Source organism: Mobula birostris, chromosome 13, assembly GCF_030028105.1.
Source record: "Mobula birostris isolate sMobBir1 chromosome 13, sMobBir1.hap1, whole genome shotgun sequence".
Classification (NCBI taxonomy): Eukaryota; Metazoa; Chordata; class Chondrichthyes; order Myliobatiformes; family Myliobatidae; genus Mobula; species Mobula birostris.
The window spans coordinates 6132854-6152286 of NC_092382.1; the positions used below are offsets into that span (position 1 = coordinate 6132854).

The following is a 19433-nucleotide window of genomic DNA, read 5'->3' on the forward strand; positions in this document are numbered from 1 at the left end:
CAATTGTCACCTGTCCGGTTAACAGCCACCCTCAGACTAAACAGAAAAAAAAACGACCCAAAGCCTTGGTAACCTGAGGCTTATAACTGCTAAGCCAATCTCCCTAGACTAACCAAAAGCTAATTAACTCAATTATCTTCCATTTCACACAATCTAAAACTCTACCACCAGTTCTCACAATAAACACATATACTTCATCACAGGATTCACCATTTCCCGGTTAAATAACTTGTATAAACCCCAAAACTTTACCACAAGATGAGTAATTAGGTAACATAACCCTTGTCCCAGGTAAAGATGGTATCCTCCACCATCGGCACACCTGTGCAGGTTGCTGCTGCCTCTATATAAGACAGCTCTATGCAGCAGCTCTGTTTCAGACCCAGTGACTGTGGAGGAGAGAGACGTCAGATTATCATGACACTTCGGCAAAACACTTATTGGAAAGATGAATATGAATAAATTCACCTGAGATAATAAAACTGTGACATAGTGTGTTTCTTTTTTTCATACCTATTACTGCTGGGGATGAGTGTAAAATTGTGACTGTTGATTTATTGTGACGCGTGCACTCACCACAATAACAGAGGGAATAATGTGCGTGGATGACCCTTTGAGTGTTTTACTGAGTGTGCCATGAGATATCTGTAATCAGTGACGGGCCTTCATCACACAGTCGGAATAGGAACTTCAGAAATTGCCTGGATTTTGCCTGCACAGGAGCCAACTTGCCTTGACCTACAACACAGCCAAGACAGATCACAGTGGCATGGCCAAATTCACTCTTAGCTAAGTCAACTGTAAGGTTGGCCCTGGAAAGCCTGTCAAACAGCTCTTCTACTACAGCTCTTCCCAAGTGTCACTCCCTGTGACTAAGTCATCAATATAGGCATCTGTGTGTCCTAACTCTTGAACTGCAGAATCAATCATTCTCTGGAATGTTCCTGGAGCATATTTCATTCCAAATGGCGAAACATTATATTCATACAACCCAGAAGGTGTCACAAATGCAGAAATTTCTCTACCTCAGTCCGTCAATGGAACACACCAATACCCTTTCAACAGATCAATCTTTGTAAGAAATTACCTTTTCCAACCTTATCAATGCAATCATCCACCCTAGGGATAGGATAGGCATCTGTTTTTGTTACTGCATTTACCTTCCTATAATTAGTGCAAAATCTAACACTACCATCAAGTTTGGGCACAATAACGCAGGGTGAGCTCCAATCTGATGTTGAACGCCTAATAATACCACTTTCAGCATATATTCAATTTCTTGCTCAGCCAATTTACACTTTTCTATATTCATGCGATATGGGTGTTGTTTAATCGGTTTGGCTTGACCCATATATACGTCATGTACTGCAACCGTGGTTTGCTTGGGAACATTGGGAAATAAAACTTTAAACCTCAGAATTAATTCCTTCAGCTGTTGTTGTTGCTTTGGCTGCAGATGAGCCAACTTGTTGTCCACGTTTTTGAGAACAACCGAGTTCATTAGCCTAACTGGGACCATGTTTGGCTTGTGAAAAGTCTCAGACGAGTCAATTGTTTCATTCTCAGGGCTGTCAGATTTATATGTTTGACAACACTCACCGATGGTGCCTGCTTGGCAGAATAAGGCTTTATCATATTGATGTGTACCACCTGTGTTAGTTTACGTCAGTCGTGTGTTTTAATAACATAATTCACATCATTAATTTGAGAGACTATTTCATACAGTCCATTGAATTTCACTTGAAGTAGAATCATCAACATTGGAGATAAGGCAAGCACATTATCCCCCACCTAGTATTTTCTTTTGTTTTGGTCCGCTTAACAAACCAACACTTCACTTTGTTTTGAGAAATCTTTAAGTTTTGTCTCGCTAGACTACAGGCCTGGTAGAGTTTATTTTTGAACTTCAAAACATAGTCTAACAAGTTAACATATACATCCCCATCAATCCACTGTTCCTTTAACAAGGTCAAAGGTCCCCTCACTCTATGACCAAATACAAGTTCAAATGGGCTAAAGCCCAGTGATTCCTGTACCAACTCTCTTAAGCCTGATTTATACTTGTGCGTCAAGTGTACACCATAGGCACTATGTACCCTACGCCGCAGGGTAACGTGCACCTCTTCAAAAAAGTAACTCACGCGTCGCGGCGATGCAGACCGCAACAACTGTGATTGGTTCGCTTGGTAGCATTGCATTTCCGGTTGCTTTTCTCCACCATGTCTGTACACTGATGCAAAATAAATGGTTGGAGACAATGAACCAAATCGTCAAATCTACCTGCCGACATCCAAAAATATTTGAAATGCATTTACTCGTCCATGTCTCTCATGATGAAGCTCAACAGTGTCAGAGAAACCCCACCGCCAACTTGCGTTTTGGTGGTGAAGTGCAGAGCGATGCAGACACAACTACGCATGCTTGCTGCGGCGTAGGGCTACACAAAAATTAAATCAGGCCTATGGTGTAGGATACGGCGTATCCCGAATGCACAAGTATAAATCAGCCTTTACGGTGAACAAAAGCAAATGTATTCCTTCATCCCATTTTTTTCCATTTTCAACACAGTATGTCTTAATCATTGTTTTGACGGTAGAATGAAATCTTTCTAAAGCCCCTTGTGATTCCGGATGGTACGCAGACGATGTAATTTGCTTAGCTCCCAGTTCATAAACTACCTGCTGGAATAATCCATTTGTAAAATTACTTCCTTGATCAGACTGGATTTCTTCATGCAAACCAAATAAAGTAAAAAACTTGTTAAGAGCCTTTGTCACAGTTTTAGCTTTAATATTTCTGAGAGGTATTGCCTCTGGGAATCTGGATGCAGTACACATAATAGTTAGTAAATACTGATTAGTCTTTGGGAATGGGCCAACACAATCCACTATAAATTTGGAACAGGGTTCTTCGAATGCAGGTATAGGCCGGAGTGGGGTCACTGGGGTGACCTGATTAGGTTTACCCACAACTTGACAAGTGTGACAGGATCTGCAAAAGGTCACAACATCTTTCCTCAAATTAGGCCAGAAAAATTCTCTCATAATCCTGTTTACAGTTTTATTCTCTCCAAAATGGCCACCTAAGGGCATAGTGTGGGCCAAAGTTAAAATTTCAGTCCTATAAACTTTAGGAACTACAACTTGGTGAATAATTGTCCATTCCTCACTCGCAGGTATAGCAGGTGGCCTCCACTTCCTCATTAACACTCCATCCTTGAGATAATACCCTACTGACATTTTCTTAATCTCATCATCTGAGAGAAATGTTTCTTATAAAGCTTCAATCTCAGGGTCTCGGTTCTGTTCTGCTATAAACTCCTTCCTAGACAGGGATAAATCTTTCTCATCAGACTTACTACCTGAATCCTGTTGAAACAATGAAGGCTGAAAGGTCCCTGACAAGTCATCATAACCTGAATCCTGGTCAACCTGATTTTGGCTATCAGGGGTATCAGAATCATGCTGCACAGAACTGTCTGCATTGGCATACTTTTTAGCCATACTTCGAGTTACTGCGATAAATGTTAAAATCCATCTGTGGGTCGTCAGTGGTTGGCTTAGTTGTCAACTGCACTGCAGGAACAACATTACCATCTGCCAGGTCATTCCCTGACAGCAAAGTAACATCTTCCACTGGTAAACTGGAGCATAATCCGATCTTAACAGGTCCCAAAACCAACCCTGACTGTAAAGTGACCTTGCGCAATGGCACGGAAACAATGCTGCCCCCAATGCCTTTAATAAGATTTACCTCACCTATGTTAGTCTCATCACCAAACTTTAGAATGCTGTCTGATATAAGTGACTGAGAAGCCCCAGTATCTCGAAGAATTTTCACTGGTACCGGGGTTGACCCTTCCGTTACTAATACAAACCCATCTGACATAAAATGATGGAATCCCTACTTAACTCAGTCAGACCTCTCAGTCCTTAACTGAGCCTCAGCAGAATGTTCAGAACCCTGTCGGTTTATAGGTGCTTCAACATACTGATCACAGGCATGTGGGACTGTCTCCTTTTCCTTTTTCTTCTTCAGGACAGAATAATTAGCCACCATATGACCAGCTTTATTACAATAGTAACAAGGCAGACCAGAATATTTCTCCTTCAACTGCTTCCCTTCATCCTTAGTCTTGTCACTAGTCCCAGCTTTAATTTCTGGTTTACCCTGGTTATCCCTGCTACTCTTTTGGAAGCTCTTATTCTGGGTGAACTTAATGTTATGAGTTAAAGCAAACTTAACTGCTAATCTAGCAGACTCCTGCAAAGTGGCAGCATCCTTTTCATTTAAATACATCTTTATGTCATCAGGGACACACATTTTGAATTCTTCAATTAAAACCAACTCTTTCAAGCTGTTAAAATCATCATTTACATTTTTATATGTGCACCAGCGGTCAAAACACACAAACTTCTCATAAGCAAATTCCATATAAGTCCGGTTCACAGATTTCCTCAAATTTCTAAACTTTTGCCTGTATGCTTCTAGGACAAACTCATAAGCTTTGAGCACAGCCTGTTTCACCATGTCATAATCAGCTGCTTCATCAACTGTCAAAGCAGAATAGGCTTGCTGAGCCTTCCCCTTAATTACACTTTGTAAGAGAATAGGCCAACCCTCTTTTGGCCATTTTAAACCCTGAGCAAACTTCTCAAAATGCTGTAAGTATTTATCAACCTCTGCCTCGTCAAATGGAGGCACCAATTTAACTTCCCGACTGGCCTCAAACTTATCACCAGAGTCTAACGCTAGACCCCTTTGCTGCAATCTCTCTATCTTTTCCAGCTCGAACAGCCTCTGTCTTTCTGCTTCCTCTCTGTTTTTCTGCGTCTTTAGTCTGAACCTGCCTCTGCCTTTCCACAGCCTCTATCTTTATTTTTTCTAACTTGTGCGGGAGCTCTAGCTCACTAGGTTTACTTTCAGGAAACACCTCCAACTCCTGCATTTTAAACACACCCTCAGATACATAATACTCAGCTATTTTCCTCTGCATCTGTGACCTCCTCATTGTCGATTTCACCTTCACAAGTTTTAACCTTTTAGCAATACTCAGCAACTCAATCCTTCTGGTGTCCTCTAACGCCTCAGAGGTTGGCGCTTCCAGACATCTATCAACATCCATTGCTGCTGATTTTCCAGACACAAATAAATCAAAAGGGATTTCTACAATGAAACCGATAACTGATCAATACGCCTCCAAATCTTTTCCTATATCGGATGCAGGCCCAAATTTTGACCCTGTAACACTTTAGAAATGAGTCAGTAGCAATAGACTACACCTAGAGTCTGTTTTTGATGTTAAATCCACTATCTTTATTAGTACCTACTAACAATATAGTAACTTAAGCAAGATAAACAAAAGTTAACAGTGTTATATGTATATATGTGGGTAAATATAACTCCCAAACTACTGAGCTCAGGGGAAACAAGGTTTGGAGTCTTGAGATGGTAAACTATGAAAGTCCAGTTCAACCATAGAATAGTTGAGGAGAGAGAGGTATTTGTAATCCAGGGTAAGTGTGGAGAGAAGTCAATAACGTTGAATTCCACAGCATACATGGTGGTAAAACGAGAGAACAGTCACTGTAGATTTTATCCGTCGTCATTCCAAATCCACATACAAATTATCACCAGAAGGTACTTGTCACAAGAGGTATCGTCTTCAAGTGAATTTCCACACCACACCCAGGCAAGGGTTAACACATAAGTGGTCTTCACAGGATACCCCAAAATAGATCCACTCCTATGGATCAAACGAGGTGACAACCACACATTCAACGTATGCTGAATCAATAATTAACCCACCCTTGGGGGCATAGGAAAGTTCGAAACAGTGACCCTTGGCCAGTAGTTCTCTTGTTTTGAACCTTCCATTTTTCCTCCTTCATCTCTGTCTGACTCTGAGTGTCTGTGTCCTCGGTTAAAACTAAACAAGCTGTGAGTGATGTGAACAAGATGCAAGTCAGACTGATTTCCATTCTTAATCTCTCTCTCTCTCTCTCAAGATGACAGTCCACAGCAAATGAAATCTAGGGATTCATCACAATGGCCGTTCCCCATTGTGAACTGACTGGTGTGCCAGTAGGAGGGATGGCTGAGTGAATCCTTTCCCACATTCTGAGCAGGTGAACGGCTTCTCCCCAGTGTGAACTCGCTGATGACTGTGTAGGTTGGATGACTGAGTGAATCTTTTCCCACAGACTGAGCAGGTAAACGGCTTCTCCCCAGTGTGAACTCGCTGATGTTTCTGTAGGGTGGATGACTGAGTGAATCTTTTCCCACAGGCTAAGCAGGTGAATGGCTTCTCCCCAGTGTGAACTCGCTGATGATTCTGTAGGGTGGATGAGTGAGTGAATCTCTTCCCACAGACTGAGCAGGTGAACGGCCTCTCCCCAGTGTGAACTCGCTGATGTTTCTGTAGGGTGGATGACTGAGTGAATCTTTTCCCACAGGCTAAGCAGGTGAATGGCTTCTCCCCAGTGTGAACTCGCTGATGATTCTGTAGGGTGGATGAGTGAGTGAATCTCTTCCCACAGACTGAGCAGGTGAACGGCCTCTCCCCAGTGTGAACTCGCTGATGATTCTGTAGGGTGGATGACTGAGTGAATCTCTTCCCACAGACTGAGCAGGTGAACGGCTTCTCCCCAGTGTGACCTTGCTGGTGTGCCACTAGGTTGGATGACTCAGTGAATCTCTTCTCAGAGACTGAGCAGGTGAACAGCATCTCTCCAGTGTGAACTCGCTGGTGAGCCATTAGCTCAGACGAGCAAGTGAATCCCTTCCCACAGTCTGAGCAGGTGAATGGCCACTCCCCACTGTGAACTGACTGGTGTGCCAGCAGTCTGGATGACTGACTGAATCCTTTCCCACATTCTAAGCAGGTGAAAGGCTTCTCCCCAGTGTGAACTCGCTGATGACTCTGTAGGCTGGATGACTGAGTGAATCTCTTCCCACATTCTGAGCAGGTGAATGGCTTCTCCCCAGTGTGAACTCGCTGATGATTCTGTCGGCTGGATGAATTAGTGAATCTCTTCCCACAGACTGAGCAGGTGAACGGCTTCTCCCCAGTGTGAACTCGCTGATGACTCTGTAGGCTGGATAACTGAGTGAATCCCTTCCCACATTCTGAGCAGGTGAACGGCTTCTCCCCAGTGTGAACTCGCTGATGACTCTGTAGGTTGGATAACCGAGTGAATCTCTTCCCACAGACTGAGCAGGTGAATGGCTTCTCCCCAGTGTGGACTCGCTGATGTCTCTGTAGGCTGGATTGATCAGCGAATCTCTTCCCACAGACTGAGCAGGTGAACGGCTTCTCCCCAGTGTGAACTCGCTGATGTTTCTGCAGGGTGGATTGATCAGCGAATCTCTTCCCACAGACTGAGCAGGTGAAGGGCTTTTCGCCAGTGTGAACTCGCTGATGTCTCTGTAGGGTGGATGAATTAGTGAATCTCTTCCCACAGACTGAGCAGGTGAATGGCTTCTCCCCAGTGTGAACTCGCTGATGACTGTGTAGGTTGGATGACTCAGTGAATCTCTTCCCACAGACTGAGCAGGTGAATGGCTTCTCCCCAGTGTGGACTCGCTGATGTCTCTGTAGGCTGGATTGATCAGCGAATCTCTTCCCACAGACTGAGCAGGTGCACAGCTTCTCCCCAGTGTGAACTCGCTGATGTGCCAGTAGGTTGGATGACTGAGTGAATCCTTTCTCACATTCTGAGCTGGTGAATGGCTTCTCCCCAGTGTGAACTCGCTGATGAATCTGTAGGTTGGATGACTGAGTGAATCTCTTCCCACAGACCGAGCAGGTGAACGGCTTCTCCCCAGTGTGACCTCGCTGATGTGCCACTGGGTTGGATGACTCAGTGAATCTCTTCTCAGAGACTGAGCAGGTGAACAGCATCTCTCCAGTGTGAACTCGCTGGTGAGCCATTAGCTTAGATGAGCAAGTGAATCCCTTCCCACAGTCTGAGCAGGTGAACGGCCACTCCCCACTGTGAACTGACTGGTGTGCCAGCAGTTTGGATGACTGACTGAACCCTTTCCCACATTCTAAGCAGGTGAACGGCTTCTCCCCAGTGTGAACTCGCTGATGACTCTGTAGGCTGGATGACTGAGTGAATCTCTTCCCACATTCTGAGCAGGTGAATGGCTTCTCCCCAGTGTGAACTCGCTGATGAATCTGTAGGCTGGATGAATTAGTGAATCCCTTCCTACAGACTGAGCAGGTGAACGGCTTCTCCCCAGTGTGAACTCGCTGATGACTCTGCAGGTTGGATGACTGAGTGAATCTCTTCCCACATTCTGAGCAGGTGAACGGCTTCTCCCCAGTGTGAATTCGCTGATGATTCTGTAGGCTGGATGAATTAGTGAATCTCTTCCCACAGACTGAGCAGGTGAACGGCTTCTCCCCGGTGTGGACTCGCTGATGTCTCTGTAGGCTGGATGACTCAGTGAATCTCTTCCCACATTCTGAGCATGTGAACGGCTTCTCCCCAGTGTGAACTCGCTGATGTTTCTGTAGGGTGGATTTATCAGTGAATCTCTTCCCACAGACTGAGCAGGTGAATGGCTTCTCGCCAGTGTGAACTCGCTGATGACTCTGTAGGGTGGATGAATTAGTGAATCTCTTCCCACAGACTGAGCAGGTGAACGGCTTCTCCCCAGTGTGAACCCGCTGATGACTCTGTAGGTTGGATGACTCAGTGAATCTCTTCCCACAGACTGAGCAGGTGAATGGCTTCTCCCCAGTGTGGACTCGCTGATGTCTCTGTACGCTGGATGACTCAGTGAATCTCTTCCCACATTCTGAGCAGGTGAACGGCTTCTCCCCAGTGTGAACTCGCTGATGTTTCTGTAGGGTGGATTGATCAGCGAATCTCTTCCCACAGACTGAGCAGGTCATTGGCTTCTCGCCAGTGTGAACTCGCTGATGTCTCTGTAGGGTGGATGAATTAGTGAATCTCTTCCCACAGACTGAGCAGGCGAACGGCTTCTCCCCAGTGTGAACTCGCTGATGTGCCAGTAGGTTGGATGACTGAGTGAATCTCTTCCCACAGACTGAGCAGGTGAATGGCTTCTCCCCGGTGTGAACTCGCTGGTGAGCCATTAGGTCAGATGACCGAGTGAATCCTTCCCCACAAGTTCAGCAGATGACCAGCCTCTGCCCATTGTGAATTGCCTGGTGTGTCCACAGGTGGGATAACCGACTGAATCCCTTCTCACACACAGATCAGATGAATGGCCTTGTCCAGTGTGAACTTGCTGATGTACCTTCAATTGAGATAACCAAGTGAATCCACTCCCACTGTCTGAGCAGGTGAACGGCCTTTCCCCTGTGCAAAATGACGGGCATGCTAGTCAGTCAGATGACCAAGTGAATCCCTCCCCACAGTCTGAGCTGGAAGGATGGTTGATTGAAATCCTTGCTCCACTTTTCAAACATCTGGACAGAGACAGCAAAACTGGCGTACCGGGTTTGAGATCCTAGGAGCTAAATTCCATCTCGTTTTTAACCTGTAAAAAGATTTACAAAATCCATCATTGGGTTAGGACCAAATTTCAGATGAGATTACTTGAGTTCTCAAGGTTTGATCTGGTTGCAATGAGGTTCAACCCAAGTTGGAGAGAGAAATCATCTTCTGACTGGGCACAGTGCTGGTATCTGGAATGGCCATCAATTCCTTGATGCTCTTCCTGTCTCTATAAGAATGGGGCATTTCTGCCATCTCCAATCTGTGACCTGGCTCAGTTTGCCTCTCTCCATTTGTATTATTCCCTGTTCCTGCTGAGCAGCATGGGTGCCTGGGCCCACAGTCACTGAAACAGTATCAGGCAAATTGTCTTTCTTGTCATGCATCTGGGATTTTCTTTTATGCATTATTAACTTTAAAGTGCCACAGATTTAACACCATATACAAAATTCCTGCTGAGATGAATGGTTGGTCTGCACAACTGTTAAAAGAACTTAGAGGGAATTTTTGTATTATTTCAGGTTCTTGTCACAGTCATCGAAAATTACAATACAGAAACAGGCCCTTTGGGCCATCTGGTTTGTGCTGAACTATTTAATCTGCCCACTCCCATACCCCTACCATCCAGGTACCAAACAAACCTCTTAAATGTTGAAATTGAGCTCGCATGCACCACTTGTGCTGGCTGCTCATTCCACACCCGGATGACCATCTGTGTGAAGAAGTTTCCCCTCATGTTCTCCTTAACGTTTCACCTTTTACCCTTAACCCATGGCCTCTGATTGTCGTCCCACCCCATCTCAGTGGTAAAAGCCAGCTTGCATTTACCCTATCTATACCCCTCATAATAGTGGTATACCTCCATCAAATCTCCCCTCAATCTTTTATGTTCCAAGGAATAAAGTCCGGACTTGTTCAATCTTTCCTAATAACCGAAGTCCTCCAGACCTGGCAACATCCTTGTGAATTTTCTCTGAACTCTTTCAACCTCTTTTACAACCTTCATGTAGGTAGGTGACCAAAACTGCACACAATACTCCAAATTAGACCTCACCAATGTCTTCCACAAGTCAATATAATGTCTATCTATTGTTGTCAGTACTTTGGTTCATGAAGGACAATGGGCCAAAATCCTTCTTTCCATCACATCTATGACACCATTTTCAATAGACAATAGGTGCAGGAGTAGGCCATTTGGCCCTTCGAGCTGGTACTGCCATTTACTGTGATCATGGCTGTTCATCCACAATCAGTACCCGGTTCCTGCCTTCTCCCCATATCCCTTGACTCTGCTATCATTAAGAGATCTCTCCAACTCCTTCTTAAAAGCATTCAGAGAATTTTCCTCCACTGCCTTCTGAGGCAGAGCATTCCACAGATTCACAACTCTCTGGGTGAAAAAGTTTTTCCTCAACTCCATTCGAAATGACCTACCCCTTATTCTCAAATTGTGGCCTCTGGTTCTGGACTCCCCCAACATCAGTGAATTGAGGACTTGTATTCCCACATCCCTTTCTTCTACAACACTCCTCAGTGCTCTACCAGTCACGGTGAAAGAACTCCCTTGGTAGGTCATACCAAAGTGCAACACCTCACACTTGTCTGCATTAAATTCCATTTTCCATTTCTCAAACCATTTTCCCAGTTGGTCCAGATCGCACAGCAGCCATGATAGTCTTCCTCATTGTTCACTACACCACCAATCTTGCTGTCAGCTACAAATTTGCTGATCCAGTTAACCACACTATCATCCAAATTACTGATATAGATGACAAACAACAACAGATCCAGCACTGATCCCTGTGGCACACCACTAGTCACAGGCCTCCAGTCAGAGAGGCAACCATCTGCTACCACACAGCGGCTTCTCCCAAAGACAGTGTCTCATCCAATTTACTATCTCATCTGGAATGCTGAGTGACTGAACCTTCTTGATCCACCTCTCATATTCCACCTCTGTAACCTGTACAGGGTCGAGGAATTTAATGCTGCTTTGCCTCTCTTCTATAGACTCTGCGTTCATCTCCTGAGCAAAAAATATCTCCCACATCTATTTTGTCTCCTCATATGGATTACCATTCTGATCTTGCAGAGGATTAATTTTTTCCCTTGCAATCTTTTCACACTCAACATATCTGCAGAATCCATGAGGATTCTCCTTGACCTTGTCTGCTGGGGCAACCTCATGCCTTCTTTGTCTTTCATAAGTGTTCACTTGAATTCCCTGTATTTCATAATTACCCATTTGTTCCGATCTGCCTGTACCTGGTATGCACCTCCTTTTTATTGATCTGGGAGATGAAAGCCAAAGGGGTGATAGAACTGCATGGTGTGGGGTGGGGTTGGGGGGGGGGGGTTTAAACTAAAGTTGCAGGGGGAATGGGAGCCTGAATAACAGAACAGATAGTGCAGGGTTTGCGGCAACATTTGTTGTTCAGACCTCAGACAAAGTCAGGAATGAAAGACGTTGAGCATGGTGCAGTGAATATGCTGAGCCCTGTATATATCGATACAAGCAGTAGCATAGGAAAGGCAGATGTGTTCAGGGCATGGATCAACCCCCGGAATTATGACACTAGGATCTGGCAACTGTGGCCTGGGACAGGCTGCTTTATGGCAAAGGTGTGCTTGGTAAATTGAGGCCTTCAAAGCGAAATTTTGAAAGTACAAAGCGGGTATGTGCTTCTCAGAATAAAAGGTGAGGATAGAAACTGTATGGAACCTTGGTTTTCAAGAGATATCGAGACCCTGGTGAAGCACAAAATGGAGTTGCAGAACAGGGATGGGCAGGTAGGTTCTTGTGGATTAGAAGAAATGCAAGAGAACACATAAGAAATAAATCAGGACGGCTAAATGAAGGCATGAGATTGCCCTCACAGAAAAGATGAAGGATAATCCTCAGGGATTCTGGAGATAGATTAAAAGCAAAAGGATTGCAAGGCACAAAGTTGGTCCTCTGGAAGACCGGAATGGCAATCCATGTGTGGAACCAAAGCAAACGGGGGAGATCTTAAATATTCTTTTCATCCCTATTTACTCAGATGGACACAGTGTCAATGAGAGTGTGGAAAAGCGGCATTAAAATCATGGACCCGCACAGATTAAAGAAGAGGGTGGATAAATCTCCGGGGCATGACAAGGTGCTCCCTCAGTCCCCATGGGAGGCAAGTGCAGAAATCGTCGGGCCCCAGCAGAGATAATTAATTCATCCTTAGTGAAGGGAGAGTTATCAGAGGATTGTAGGATAGCCAAAGTTATTTCGCTGTTCAACATAGAACATGGAAATCTACAGCATATTCCAGGCCATTCAGCCCACAATGTTGTGCCAACCATGAAATTTACTCTAGAAACTGCCTAGAATTTCCCTAGCACATGGACCTCTATGTTTCTAAGCTCCATGTACCTATCTAAGAGGCTGTTAAAAGACCCTATTGTATCTGCCTCGACCACCACTGCTGGCAGTGCATTCCACACACCCACCACTCTCTGTGTAAAAAAACTTACCCCTGACATCCCCTTGGTACCTATTTCCAAGCGGCTTAAAACTACATCTCTCACGTTAGCTATTTCAGCCCTGGGAAAAGCCTCTGGCTATCCACACGATCAATGCCCCTCATCATCTTATCCAGCTAAAAAAGGCTTTGTTGGAAGTAAGCAAACATATGAGGGTATAGATAGGGTAAATGCAAGCAGCTTTTTCCACTGATGTTGAGTGGGACGACAACCAGAGGTCATGGGTAAGTGACTTCCCCATTTATACAGCACAATACAGGCCCTTCGGCCCACAATGCTGTGCTGAACATTACTTACTTTAGAAATTCCCTAGAGTTCCCCATAGCCCTGTATTTTTCTAGGAGCCTCTTAAAAGACCATAATGTATCCGGCTTCATCACAGTCGCCGGCAGCCCATTCCACGCACTCACCACTCTGTGTAAAAAACTTACCCCTTGTGGTGATGTCACGTGTCAGGACGTGACTGGACAGAGTTCCCAGCATGAGCAGAAATGAAGAATGATCGAGAAGCATGACAGTGTAAGACATGGTTTTGCTGCTGTTAAATACAAGTTCAGTTCTGCAGAATATGGTTTGTTATTAGTAACCCACGGTACGTATAAAGAACACAACACCCCTGACATCTCCTTCGTACCTGCTTCCAAGCACCTTAAAACTGTGTCCTCTCTGCAGATTTTCTCTTTTTAGTGATTGGAGGCAGAACAAAGGTGATTTTCACAACAGCTGATGTAAAAGATTTTGTTCCCTTTCTCCGAGTTCCCGATCCTTGCATTTAGACAGCTGGAGCTCAGCTCTGTCTGAGAGACCCATCGGTTCCCATTCCCTCATCAGCCGGAAGCTCCCCGGGGCCCGTGTACGGATGGTGGGGCTGAGAGAGAGGGAAGAGAGCAGGACTGTCCCGGAAGTCACAACAATTATCCCTCAGTCGGTGTTGAATCCCCTCCCCAACAATCTCCCTGACACCCGGAGACTCGCTCCTACCTGCTGCAGGTCTTCTCAGGCCCACCGTGTACTGTGCGCATGCGTGATATTCGGCAACGTCAGCACCCTCACGCCTGCGCATTCGATCGGTGCTTCGGCGACGGCGAAGGCGAAATGATTAACGCAGGAATTTATGGGTAATCCCGGCGCCATTAAAAGTTCCTGCAAGCACAGGTTCCATGTCCATACCTAATTTTCTTTTGTGTGTATGGAAAAGTCAGCAACTGTTCTAACGCAGAAAGCGGCTCCCATAAACAATATACTCAATATCAACGTGTATCTAATGCCAAAGTACAACCCTCTTACAATATAGATATAAAATACAAGAGATTCTGCAGTTGCTGGAAATACAGAGACGCACTCACACCCAAGATGCTGGAGGAACTTTGCAGTTCAGGCAGCAACTAAGCAGAGGAGTACACAGCGTCGGCATGCTGAAGGGGCTCGGCAGAAACGTTGTCTATTTATTCCTCTCCACATTCGTTGCCTGATCTACTGATTTATTCCAGTATTTTGCAGAAATTAACCAACTTTTTTTTTCAATCAATAAGTTTCCAAATATTTCTGATCTTTCATTTGTAGGCACATCCTGCTGGTCAGATTCCTCCTCCTCCCCATAAACTCTAGACCCCACCTCTCTCTGGAGCCTCAAAGCCCTGACTCAGGCCGGCATCTCATTGGTTTCTGAATCTGCTCCATTGAAGATTCATTTGCTAGTCTGCTGTCAGACTTCAGAGGCGCATTGCAACAACCCAGCTGTCTGAGGCACAGTCCTTTGAAATTAGTGAAAGTGACCAAAAACATTGAAAAGAGCAGCGAAGACGGAGTTTAGCTAAATTATTTCACAGCACTGAAGAACTTCAAATACACAGGGAGCTCATCGTCTTATTCAGCCTGGAGAAAATCATGCAGGGAATTCATGCAGGTGTATAAGATGATGAGAGATATTGGTCGTGTGGATAGCCAGAGGCTTTTTCCCAGGGCTGAAATGCCTAACACGAGGGGCATAGTTTTAAGGTGCTTGGAAGCAGGCACACAGGAGATGTCAAAGAGTGGTGGGTGTGTGGAATGCACAGCCAGACACATTGGTAGACGTGGATACAATAGGGTCTTTTAAGACACTCTTAGACAATCGACAATAGGTGCAGGAGTAGGCCATTCAGCCCTTTGAGTCAGAGCCACCATTCACTGTGATCATGGCTGATCATCCACAATCAGTATCCAGTTCCTGCCTTCTCACCATAACCTTTGATTCCACTATCTTTAAGAACTCTATCCATCTCTTTCTTGAGAGCATCCAGAGACTTGGCCTCCACAGCCTTCTGGGGCAGAGCATTCCATATATCCACCACTCTCTGGGTAAAAATGTTTTTCCTCAACTCCGTTCTAAATGGCCTACCCCTTATTCTTAAACTGTGGCCTCTGGTTCTGGACTCACCCATCAGCGGGAACATGCTTCCTGCCTCCAGCGTGTCCAATCCCTTAATAATCTTATGTTTCAATAAGATCCCCTCTCATCCCTTTAAATTCCAGAGTATACAAGCCCAATCGCTCCAATCTTTCAACATATGACAGTCCTGCCATCCCGGGAATTAATCTTGTGAACCTACGCTGCACTCCCTCAATAGCATGAATGTCCTTCCTCAAATTTGGAGACCAAAATTGCACACAGTACTCCAGGTGTGGTCTCACCAGGGCCCTGTACAACTGCAGAAGGACCTCTTTGCTCTTATACTCAATTCCTCTTGTTATGAAGGCCAGCATGCCATTAGCTTGCTTCACTGCCTGCTGTACCTGCATGCTTGCTTTCAGTGACTGATGTACAAGAACACCTAGATCTTGTACTTCCCCTTTTCCTAACTTGACGCCATTTAGATAGTAATCTGCCTTCCTGTTCTTTCCACCAAAGTGGATAACCTCACATTTATTCACATTAAACTGCACCCGCCATGCATCCGCCCACTCACCCAACCTGTCCAAGTCACCCTGCATTCTCATAACGTCCTGCTCACATTTCAGACTGCCACCCAGCTTTGTGTCATCAGAAAACTTGGTGATGTTACTTTTAATCCCTTCATCCAAATCATTAATATATATTGTAAACAGCTGTGGTCCCAGCACTGAACCGTGCGGTACCCCACTGGTCATCGCCTGCCATTCTGCCATTAATCCCTACTGTTTGTTTCTTGTCTACCAAACAATTTTCTATCCATGTCAGTACCCTACCCTCAATACCATTTGCTCTAATTTTGCACACTAACCTCCTATGTGGGACTTTATCAAAGGCTTTCTGAAAGTCCAGGTACACTACATCCACTGGCTTTCCCATATCCATTTTCATAGTTATGTTCTCAAAAAATTCCAGAAGATTAGTCAAGCATGATTTCCCCATCGTAAATCCATGCTGACTGGGACCTATCCTGCCGCTGCTATCCAAATGTGCTGCTATTACATCTTTTATACTTGATTCCAGCATCTTCCCCACCACTGTTGTCAGACTAACTGGTCTATAATTGCCTGTTTTCTCTCTCCCTCCTTTCTTCAAAAGTGGGATAACATTAGCTACCCTCCAATCCACAGGAACTGATCCTGAATCTATAGACATTGGAAAATGATTACCAATAGACAGGTATATGGAGCTTAGGAAAATAGAGGGCAATGCGGTCGGGAAATTCCAGGCAGTTTCTGGAGCAGGTTACATGATTGGCACAACATTGTGAGCCGAGGGGCCTGTAATCTGCTCTAGATTTCTGATTCTATGAAGTTCAAGGGAAATCTCTTCTCCTGCAGAGTAGTGACGAGTTGCAACCTGTCATCATGGGGAGAGTGAGAGGTGAAGTGAACAACAGGGCTAGACTGTAAAATACTGATATGGAACAGAAACATGGGCAGGGAGCAGACGGATTGAGTGGCCTCTCTAGTGTACAGAGTGAGTGTGGTAGAGACAGTAAGTATCTGTGACATGAGATTTGAAACAGAACTGATTTATCTTTGACAGATCCACAATATTAAACACCAGTCTAGTTTAAGGCTAACATCAGAAGAACGTTGGATTTGATAAGGTACACCATGCAAGGCTTATTGAGAAAGTAAGGAGGCCTGGGATCCAAGGGGAGATTGCTTTGTGGATCAAGAGCTGGCTTGCCCACAGAAGGCAAAGAGTGGTTGTAGACAGGTCATATTCTGCATGGAGGTCGGTGACCAGTGGTGTGCCTCAAGGATCTGTTCTGGGACCCCTACTCTTCGTGATTTTTATAAGTGATCTGGATGAGGAAGTGGACAGATGGGTTAGTAAATTTGCTGATGACACAAAGGTTGGAGGTGTTGTGGATAGTGTGGAGGGCTGTCAGAGGTTACAGCAGACATTGATAGGATGCAAAACTGGGCTGAGAAGTAGAAGATGGAATTCAACACAGACAAATGTGAGGTGGTTCACTTTGGTAGGTCAAATATGATGGCAGAATATAGTATTAATGGTAAGACTCTTGGCAGTGTGGAGGATCAGAGGCATCTTGTGGTCCGAGTCCATAAGTCACTCAAAGCTGCTACACAGGTTGACTCTGTGGTTAAGAAGGCGTACGGTGCATTGGCCTTAATCAACCCTCGGATTGAGTTTAGGAGCTGAGAGGTAGTGTTACAGCTAAATAGGACCCTGGTCAACCCCACTTGGAGTACGGTGCTCAGTTCTGTTCGCATCACTACAGGAAGGACGTGGAAACCATAGAAAGAGTGCAGAAGAGATTTACAAGGATGTTGCCTGGATTGGGGAGCATGCCTTATGAGAATAGGTTGAGTGAACATGGCCTTTTCTCCTTGGGGTGACGGAGGATGAGCGGTGACCTGATAGAGGTGTATAAGATGATGAGAGGCATTGATCTTGTGGATAGTCAGAGGCTTTTTCCCAGGGCTGAAATATTTGCCACAAGAGGACACAGGTTTAAGGTACTGGGGTGTAGGTACAGAGCAGATGTCTGGGCAAGTTTTTTTACGCAGAGAGTGATGAGTGTGTGGAATGGGCTTCCAGTGACGGTGGTGGAGGTGGATATGATAGGGTCTTTCAAGAGACTCCTGGACATGGAAGTTAGAAAAATAGGGGGCTATGGGTAACCCTAGGTAATTTCTGAGGTAAGGATATATTCAGCACAGCATTGTGGCTGAGGGGCCTATGTTCTGCTGTAGTTTTTCTATGTTTCTAATTTCTATTCACATTCCTCCTGCCTCACTGGACAGGAACACTGAAACACCAAGTGAGAAACAGCAGGAGGTGGCCATTCAGCCCCTCTAACCATCAACAGAATGGTGGCAGCTCTCTCATCTCAGCCACATGTTTCTGCCCGATCCTCATTTCATCGATCCCTCCGGTCTCCACACATCTGCTGGCCTCTGTTTTATGTGAGGACGATCACTGAGTCTTCATCGGCCTCTGTGGTGGGGATTTACAGACATTCACGACCCTCGGAGTGGAGACATTTCCCCTCATCTCAGTCCCGGACAGTCTACCCCCTTTTTCAGAGACTGGGATCCCTGATTCAACCGGTAATGATGTTGTGCATTTCAATGTGTTCACCTCTCAGTCCTCGATTCTCTAAATGAAAGGGTTATCACATTTGATCTTTCTTCATGCGATGACCCCACCACTCCAGGGATCAGTCTGGTGAATCTTCATTGCACTCTCTATAACAAATACTCTCTAATCTCTTTGTTAATCCTCTATGGAATTAATTTCCATCTTCTGCAGCCCCGTGTTGCCCCAACCACTCACCTCCCACCCCGTCACTATTTCCACCTTCCCACCTCCCCCTCACCTGGATCCACCTCTCACTCCCCAGCTCTTGCCCCATCCCCACCCCTCACCTCTTTTCTCGGACTATTTCCCGTCCACTCTCAGTCCAGAGGGAGGGTCTCGGCCCGAAATGTTGACGGTCCATTTCCCTCCACAGATGCTGCCCGACCCACTGAGTTCCTCCGGCAGTTTGTTCTTTGGTCTGTGTGACCCGTGTTAGTGTGGGGAGCGGGATTTTACACCATATTCCCGGTACAGTCTCAACAAAACACAAATAATTGTCACTTTGCCCGGACCATTGGCCCCGCTCGCAGGGCAACAGTCTGCCGGTGTTTGCCCCCCAATGTGGTGAATCGCCACCACCGTGGGCTCAGACATTTCCACAGATGAGCCCCTCCTGTCCCCACCGGGACAAACATCCTGTCCGCCCCCTCTCTCCCCGTCTTCATCCTCTCCCTCCCCGGGGAACCGGCATCAAACCGACGGGCCGAGCGGTCTCCTCCTACCTCTCAGCGACACATCAGACTCCGGCCGCAGGAGACGCTTCACAAACGCCCCAACTTCCCTCGGAGGGAAATGGAAATAAATCAGAAAGCGGACATTTACTTTGACGGTTGTCCCGCCGTGACGGAAAGTTCGGGAGACGGTGTCAGCGGGGGTAACGCCCTCTCGGTTGGTCCACC

General features: G+C 45.6%; 2 protein-coding genes across 5 annotated transcripts in view; both read right to left on the minus strand.

Moving 5' to 3' along the window:
• LOC140208281 (uncharacterized) overlaps positions 1 to 19433 on the minus strand; it is a 200077-nt gene that overhangs the window by 9609 nt on the left and 171035 nt on the right. The window lies entirely within an intron of this gene.
• LOC140208251 (uncharacterized) lies at positions 5162 to 19369 on the minus strand. Of its 4 annotated transcripts, none has more exons than XM_072276798.1 (2): positions 19257 to 19369; positions 5162 to 9516 (listed from the first exon to the last, which is right to left on the minus strand). In XM_072276798.1, the coding sequence occupies exon 2, from the start codon at positions 9107 to 9109 to the stop codon at positions 6044 to 6046; it is 3066 nt and encodes a 1021-aa protein (XP_072132899.1). In that variant the 5' UTR covers positions 9110 to 9516; positions 19257 to 19369; the 3' UTR covers positions 5162 to 6043. The 4 variants fall into 4 exon arrangements, with proteins under 4 accessions (XP_072132899.1, XP_072132898.1, XP_072132897.1 ...); XM_072276797.1 differs by lacking the exon at positions 19257 to 19369 and adding an exon at positions 13968 to 14533; XM_072276796.1 differs by lacking the exon at positions 19257 to 19369 and adding an exon at positions 13621 to 14533.

What these genes read in the sequence shown, in the direction of transcription:
- LOC140208251 (XM_072276798.1), bottom strand. Translation starts at nt 9,109, where the DNA reads ATGGCTCACCAGCGAGTTCACACCGGGGAGAAGCCATTCACCTGCTCA.